This window comes from Diadema setosum, chromosome 10, assembly GCF_964275005.1.
Source record: "Diadema setosum chromosome 10, eeDiaSeto1, whole genome shotgun sequence".
Lineage (NCBI taxonomy): Eukaryota > Metazoa > Echinodermata > Echinoidea > Diadematoida > Diadematidae > Diadema > Diadema setosum.
In genome coordinates, this window is record NC_092694.1 from 11,726,980 (window position 1) to 11,735,596 (window position 8,617).

General features: G+C 39.9%; 1 protein-coding gene across 1 annotated transcript; it reads left to right on the forward strand.

Annotated features, from left to right (window-relative positions):
- The first annotated feature begins 544 nt into the window (after positions 1 to 544).
- Positions 545 to 8,376, forward strand: LOC140233744 (echinoidin-like). Its single transcript, XM_072313845.1, has 3 exons — positions 545 to 657; positions 6,409 to 6,580; positions 8,125 to 8,376. The coding sequence occupies exons 1-3, from the start codon at positions 545 to 547 to the stop codon at positions 8,374 to 8,376; spliced, it is 537 nt and encodes a 178-aa protein (XP_072169946.1).
- The last annotated feature ends 241 nt before the right edge of the window (positions 8,377 to 8,617 follow it).

Genomic DNA, 8,617 nt, shown 5'->3' on the forward strand with positions numbered 1-8,617 from the left:
TAGTATACAATCCCAGAATGATCCCGTAACAATGATCCGTGATAAGATTCGTGAAAGTGTAAAAGGGGCTTTATCAAGGTTTCATCTAAGTATTGAACAGAAGACGCCTTGAACTGACCTGGAAATAGCAGTGACGTGAAAATAAGTATAAGACAACTCGATTATCAAAGATATTCACCAAAACGTCGGAATGCGTAAATGCGCACTTTTTCCTGATACTATCTTTTCCCATTTAATTAGTAATTATTTTCTTGTATTCTTTTTTTTTCTGCCCCCCCCCCTCTCTCTCTCTCTCTCTCCCTCACTTTCTCTGTCTCTCACCCTCTATCTGCTTTCTTCATATTGCTCGGTCCTTGGGAAGACAGTTTTTTTTTTTTTTCTTGGGGGTCGGGGGTCGTTGTTTGTGCGTGTTGTTTCTTTCATGTTCATTGTGCTTCGAGGAAAGTGCAAAAAGGGCGTTTGGTCGCTCTGATAATCAGCAAACCTGTACTTGTACTGGTCGCATTGTTGGATTGGAGTCACCCTACAGCACACAGGGTCAAGGATGGCGCGTTCGCTGGTGATACTCGCCGGGCTTCTCGGCACTGCTTTGCTGCTGGTGGATGCGGGCTCGATCTGCCCAACATACTGGACAGAATTCCGCGAACACTGTTACAGGTATGCATAATATACGTCGCAGAACAAGATTAGTGTTGAAGTATAGCATTTTGCTACGTCTTGCCAGCCGCAGTTGAAGAAAGAAAAAGGAAAACTCGCGGAAGAGGATATGTCGCTCATGAAAGGGCAGCATGCGTAATTCTTCCTTTAAATATTATTATTATAGTTATCGCCATATTATTCGTTAATTCTTCTCATAGTTTTAATGATTATCTTTGGACATTAGCGGCATAATGATGATTTATCATGTATATATTATATATATATATATATATATATATATATATATATATATATATATATATACATATATATATTACGCAGTAACTACACTCTGCATGCTGTAAGGGTAAGAGCCATATGCAACACTAGCTGGCTGGCAGAAGCTTAGTTTCATAGTCTACAGTGGATACGACATACTGGAGATTGTTGCTTGGAATCCAACCTGAGTATGCATGCTAATGATTGTTTTCATCACGGCTATTATACTACAATATCAAATAATCGGTGCTTATTTTGGCAGTCAGTTTCAATAAAAAAAATAACAACAATACGGCACATGAACCGTTGTCGACGGTAGCCAAGTAGCCAACAATTTGAAAAAAGCAAAAAGGGGCTGTATTATAAGATAATGTGTATATTTCTTGCCTTTACCAGAAATAGTTTCTTCTACACATTACCCTAATTCTTGAATGCATTTAACGAATGTAATAAAAATGGGATCTTTCTCATCATTCCAGCGTTTGCGGCATTATAATGACATAACGCATATTGGACAGACAATAAGCTCTTATAATACTGTAGGCAGTGGCGGATCCAGGGGTTCGGCACCCCGGATGCACGTCCCCCCCCCCCCCACCTTTATTTTTTTTTTGTAAAAACAAAAGCAATAAAAAGAAAAAATGTAAGGCAGCACGGGGCCCCCTTTAGTTTTTGGCACAGAAAATTGCGCTGAAACCTTTTTTTTTTCATGTATTTCTCTCTCTATTTTTTTTTTTTTTGGGGGGGGGGGAGGGGGGCAGAGGGGTGTTGTCGCCTGATGAGACCTGGTAGTGGCATCAGAAATGTTTGTTGGCCCCTCCCCTTTCCGGAATTCCTAAATCCGTCCCCTGCAAAGGGATATTATACTACCATGGACATCACCGGGGGAGGGGGGGGGGGGGGGTTGCGTTGGGTGCGGACGCACCACCCTTCAGAACAAAAAAAAAAAAAAAAAAGAAAATCACTACTTCAGTTTGCGAGCGACCTCAACGCCGGACGCTGAAAATAATTATATATATATATATATATATATATATATATATATATATATATATACTTTTGTTATTTTGCACCAGTGACAACAAAATCGTGGGCAAAAACAATTCTTATCCTGGGCTCTGTCAGCACTAATTTTATACATATCTACGAGTATTCTACAGTGTTTACTATTTATCGACCATACTATAGATCCGTACAGTATGCGGAGCACATACTCGTTTGCATGTACGTGTGCTACTTACAAGTATGTAGGGTCTTCTATGTACAGCACGTTACTTCTGACCAATCAATATTGATAATGCGAGCCCAAGTGCGAGCCTTAGCATCATAAGAAAAAAAAAAAATTGGAGGGACAATTCTATCATTTGTCACCCCCCCCCCCAATAATTCCCGAGACGAGAAGATTTTCTTGTTTTTTTGCTAGAAAAAAAAGTTTACCCCCATAAAAACATTGGAAGGGCAAGCATATTATAATTTTGCCCCCCCCCCCTCATGATTAATGATTAGTGAGATGACAAGATTTTCTGATCTTTTGACAGAAAAAAAAGTTGCCTCCATAAAATGTTCGAGGGGCAAGCGCACCATATCTGCCCCACCCCATATAATCCTAATTCCAGAGATGAAAAGATTTTCTTGCTTTTTTTTTGTTAGAAATCTGTCCAATTATTTCACCCAAAGTGTGCACCAGATTGCAGGTTGCTGAATTTTAATTCTAAAAAAGCAAAGTCTCTCTCGTGTGGGAGGGAGATACCTCTTCCCACACCTTCCCCCGTTCGGTCTATTTTCCATGGACTTAATACACCTATAGACTGACAGATTTACAAATGTTTCATCGAAAGTGTGCACCAAATCCGTCACTTTACTTGATAAAACCAAAATGCAAATGTTCCGTGGTGAGGGACGGGATATTATCTCCTTTCAATTAACAATCAACCCATTCCCAATGGCGTAGCAAAGGGGGGGGGGGGGCGATGGGGCAGTCCCCCCCCCCCCAATAATTTGACCGGGGATTTGGAGTGCGGAAAAGATATAATCGAATATGGGAGAGGTATCTTACCACTCTCCCATTGCCTTGTCTCTATTATAAACTTAGTACACGATGGGGAATGACAATTTCCGGATTTTCCACAAAAAGTGTGCTTCAGACAGTGTCACATCGCTTTATATAACAACTCAATAGCTCCGTCGAGCGGGAGGGGGTATCCCCCTCCCACATCCTCCCCCTAAGTTCTACCTTACTATACTTTGTACATACACAGAGATGATGCACTGATTCGGAATAAGAGCCATTAACATTTCACCGGAAAAAAGAAACAATTTGTTTGAATTATCATATTTGGGAGGGGGCTGCAAAAAAATTCAAGTACAATTGTATTGCACCAAAAGTATGCACCAGATCGCTGAATTTCAGGTCTGAAAATACAAAATAATCTTCGTTTGGGAGGAGAAATGCCCCTTATGTACACCCTCGTGTGATTTTGCTTTACACCCTCATGCTTTTTTCTGTTTGATTACTTAACACACAGCGTTACTTAACAGACAGCGTTCATAATATTTAGTGGAAGAATTAATACAAGAAGTTGTTTTTTTTTAATTACACCATTTTATAGGCAAATCATTTAATAATGATTTACATCAAAATGTATACTGTAAAAACATCGGTGTTAGATTTAACACCACGGGTGTTAAATCTAACACCGATCAAATTTCAATAAAGGACCACACCCACAGGTGTTGAAAATGCACTGTGATGGTGTTGGAAAGTGTTCACCTGACACTTCGTGGTGTTAATTTGACACTGTACCTCTTGTTATTTTGACACTGTACTGGTGTTAATCAAAAAATGACACCACATGGTGTTGATTTGATATTTCTTGGTGTTAATATCAATGGTTTAACACCCGTCCAGCTTTGATAAGAGACCACACCAGCTGGTGTTACTTTGGTGTAAATTTATTTTCACATTTTTTCAAAAATCTAGTATTTCAATGTAAAATTCTTGATCGTCTTGTTTAAATTAAAAATCAACAAGAAGTGCAGTTACTAAGAAACTCTTCAAAAAACAGCTTAAAATTTGGAAACGACACCCGGAGGTGTTAATTTAACACCATAAATGAGCACCGAAAATTTAACACCAGCTCGGTGTTCACTATTTAACACCGGACTTTTTGCAGTGTATACTGCTACCTTAGTGGGACTGTTTCAAGTCGATAAAACACGCAAGAACCTGCATCAAATTGCATAATTTACGAATATCAAAATGCAAAAAGTTCTCAAAGTGGGAGGGGGACAACCCCCTCCCACACCCAAAACCCTCGCTTCGCTTCGCTTGCTCGGGCTCGGTTGCGGTCATGACATCAGTGTAAGAATTAAAACAAGAAGTTTATCTAAATGATACAATTCTGCAGGCAAATTGTCCATAAAAAATTTACATCAAAATGTACTGCTAACTTAAACAAGTGGGACTGTTTCAAGTCGATGAAACACGCAAAAACCTGCATCAAATTGCACCATTTGCAACTTAAAAATGCAAAAAGTTCTCACCGTGGGAGGGGGGGGGGCACACACTCCCCCTCGCTCCCTCCGCTCGCTCTTAATTCGTCGCGTCATGATATTTAGTGTAAATATAAAAACAGGAAGTTATTTGGATGATACTATTTTATAGGCAAATTGTTCGACAATAATCTACATCAAAATATACTGCTACCTTAAACAAGGGGACTACTTCAAGTCGATAAAACAAGCAATAACATGCATCAAATTGCACCATTTACAACACCAAAACGACCCCCTCCCACTCCCTACTAGTCTAGCTTCTGGATGGACTCTTTTTACTCGCGCAGTCTCTCGATTATCGCAATCAGAAAATTTGCGCCCTCTCTTGGTTTATCGCACCAAGGATCAGGAAAAGGGGACGGAGCCCAGACTAACACCCTACATGCCCTAAACCCTCGCTCGCTCCGCTTGCTCGGGTTCGGTCGCGTTCATGACAGCAGTGTAAGAATTAGTAATACAAGAAGTTTATTTAAATGATATCATTTATAGGCACATTGTTCAATAACAATTTACATCAAAATGTACTGCCACCTTAAACAAGTGGGACTGTTTCCAGTCGATAAAACACGCAAAAACCTGCATCAAATTGCACCATTTACAACATCAAATTGAAAAAAGTTCTCACCATGCATGGGAGGGGGACACCCCATTCTCTCCCCCTTGCTCATTCCGCTCGCTCTGCTTCGTCGCGTTCATGATATTCAGTGTAAATACTGAAACGGGAAGTTTATTTGGATGATACTATACTGTGTATTTCATAGGCAAATAGCCTTGTTCAATAATAATCGACATAAAGATATATTGCTACCTCCAACAAGTGGGACTGTTTTAAGTTGATAATTATTACAACATCAAAATGCAAAAAGTCCTCACCGAGGGAGGGGGACATACCCGCCCCCTCGCTCCCTCCGCTCGCTCTTGTTTCGTCGCGTTCATGATATTCAGTGTAAATATTATTAAAACAGGAAGTTTATTTGGATGATACTATTCTATAGGCAAATTGTTCAACAATAATCTACATCAAAATATACTGCTACCTTAAACAAGGGGACTGCTTCAAGTCGATAAAACAAGCAAAATATGCATCAAATTGCACCATTTACAACATAACAATGCAAAAAGTTCTCACCGTGGGAGGGGGACAACCCCCTCCCAGCACCTCCCCCCCCCCAAAAAAAAAAAAAAATGAAATCCTAGCGCTGTCGGTGCCCTCTCCCCGCTTGGTTTCCCTAAAAAAAAACTAAAAGTCTGGGGATTGATAGCTACCTGAATTCCAAAATAATGTTTGTCCCCAAAATCTCGTTACATTTAGTGTCAAAACGCACCCCTGAAAAGAGCTGGTGACGCCCCTGTACTACAGAGGTTTCTAGGTACGTCATGCCCTATTGAAACTTTAAAGTGTCGCCAAAAATGTGCAGATAATCAACTCGTCATGTCGATGTCCAGTAGGAAAGATGATCAGATGACAAGATCTCGGATCGTCTACTTTCTTTTTCGTTATTGTGTCGTAATGTACAAAGTTTCATTTTGATAGTGTCATTATTGATTTTCAATTTGTAATTTTATTGATTTTCAATAGTGTCATTATTAGATTTGTTTTTAATTTGATATTTGCCACTCTGACCTTCATTTCTGATATTTCCCTGAATTTATCATACAGTCAAAATTATTTACTGAAAATAAACGGATAAAATAGATGATATCACATACAAATTGAGCCTTTACACAAAAGCAGGCCTCCATTCGACATATGTACATCAATCCGCTGGTAGCTGCTCACTCACTTGTTCTATTTGATTGATTTTAGACTGTTCAGTAGAATATTAATGAATATAGAATTGAGTTTCCCCATGAAGCAGCCCTAGGCTATTTTTTCGGGTTGTGTATTAATGAGGTTCTAAACTGTTAGCTTCATTTTGCAATAATCTATTACAGACACTTCAGCCGCCAAGGAACGTGGCGTGAAGCAGAGACGCACTGTCAAAGTTATGCACTGCCCTCTGCCGGCGACTGTAGCACGTACACCATAGCTCACCTCGCATCGATCCTCTCGCAAGAGGAGCAAGACTTTGTGTACACCTTCTTCGACACGAACGCGAATGCAGAGGTACGTCTGGAAATTCCACCAAAAAAAATTCACATCAAACCACTTCGTAGTAGTGATAGCACATGCACCATTAACTTTTTATCAAAGCCGTCATGCTGTATGGTGAAGAGAGCCCATTCGAAAGCGCCAGCGCGAGGGCTCGCTTCGCTTGCCCGTTACAGCACGAGGGCCTTGACAAAGGCTAATGCACCACCTACGTCAGGGTGCTGAAATATTTTAGGCTTCATGGTCTTCAATTCAATTCAATTCAATTGCATTCAATTGAGTTGAATCTAATTTATTTAAAGGAAACCAAAACACAAAGAGCAATGCGGATTGAGTAAAAGCAGCAACATTAGTAAACCATAGTGAAAGTTTGAGGAAAATCGGAAAATCGATGCAAAAGTTATAAATTTTTAAAGTTTTAGTGCTGTAACCACTGAAAAAGGAGGCTACTAGAGCTAATGGCGTCATGTGTGGACAACATATAAAGAAAATGTAAAGAGAATTCAAAACAAAAATCATTTTTAAAGAAAATCAAACATAACATCAACTTGATACTGGCATATGTTAAGCGTAGTATTACATGTATTTCCCCTGCTTTCTGAAAGCAGTAGGTCAAATTATCTTGTATTACGCTAGAAAAGTGAAAGCATGTTGAATTTTCCATTATCATTGTTGTGAAATTCATAATCTTTTGCATGGATCGTCCGATTTTCCTCAAACTTTCACTGATATGTTCTACTAAAATGTCGCTGCTTTCTCTCAATCCACATTTTCTCTTTGGGTATTGGTTTCCTTTAAAACCACAGACCAAACATGTCATCTGGGATTACATAAATCATTGTTACATAGAAATACGCGAAAAACATAATTATAGATGGTTTTACATATAATAATAATACCCACGATGTAAAATCAACAATAACGCTCACAGTAGACAGGCTGGCCTAAGAGTGCTATTAAAGATGTTTTTTCAAGCGTATTTGATTATTGTAGACTCGACTTTGGTAAAGTAGGCTATAAGAAATAGAGTTCGGCGTTACAATTCATTAACAGGCATAGCCTATTACAGATAAATCTGTCTGCAACCGGATTCCGTTCCTATAAATGTCCCATGGACCCTTTAGTATGTGCTTTTATCCATACTTGTCAACCATTTCCATTTTAGAAAGCGGTAGAATCCAGGCTGCCTACGCGAGCAGTCTAGCTTGAAATCTCCCACAAGCGGTAGAGTTGGCATGTGTGTTTTATCTGTAATAACTGTAACGGACACCAGTGCAGTTAATCGAAGTAGCTGAATTGCAAATTATCTTTGCATAGTGATGATCATCGTAACATGTCGAAAAAAATTTACCCCAAAGACATTAAGTTTCGACCAAAATGTGAATTTAGCCTCCTTTCTGCGTAATGTCTGTTTCAAGAATTAAAGTTGTACATGAGGGGATCTCGGAACGCGTGCTTATTTGCTTGTGCTCAACAGAGGATAAGTTCCGTTATTTATTTGTTGTTGCTGTTTTTGTTTTTGTGTTTGCCCAATTTTGCTGCACCCGTCTTCGTGACAGACCGACGCGAGACTTTGGATTGGCTTCAACAACGTCTACGAGGACGGTGGCAATTTTGAGTGGTCCGATGGGACCATATCTTTCCCACCCTACACCAACTGGAGGGGCCCTAACCCCGACGACGCGGACGATGACAGCTGTGCGCTGATTCCCTTGAGCAGTCACTATCGCAACTCGTGGAATGCTGTAGCCTGCAACACTGCCACCACCGTCCGTCACTTCATATGCAAGGGACCGGCACGTACGATATAGGGCTCACACGGGTAAATAATTCCCCATAGAGACGTGTGTTAAAATTCAAATTTCAAAAAATTCTGTAGAATAGCTGGGAGAAATGAGGTGTTTCATCTTCACTAACCTGAATAAGTGAGATATTACCTTTCATCCATCAGATTGCCAGGGTGGGTTGTTCTGCTCTAATTCTGTCCAGGGGTCCGCAAAGCCAGACTACGAGTTCTTGTCACTCAAAAAATCACCTATTTTCCGTACACGT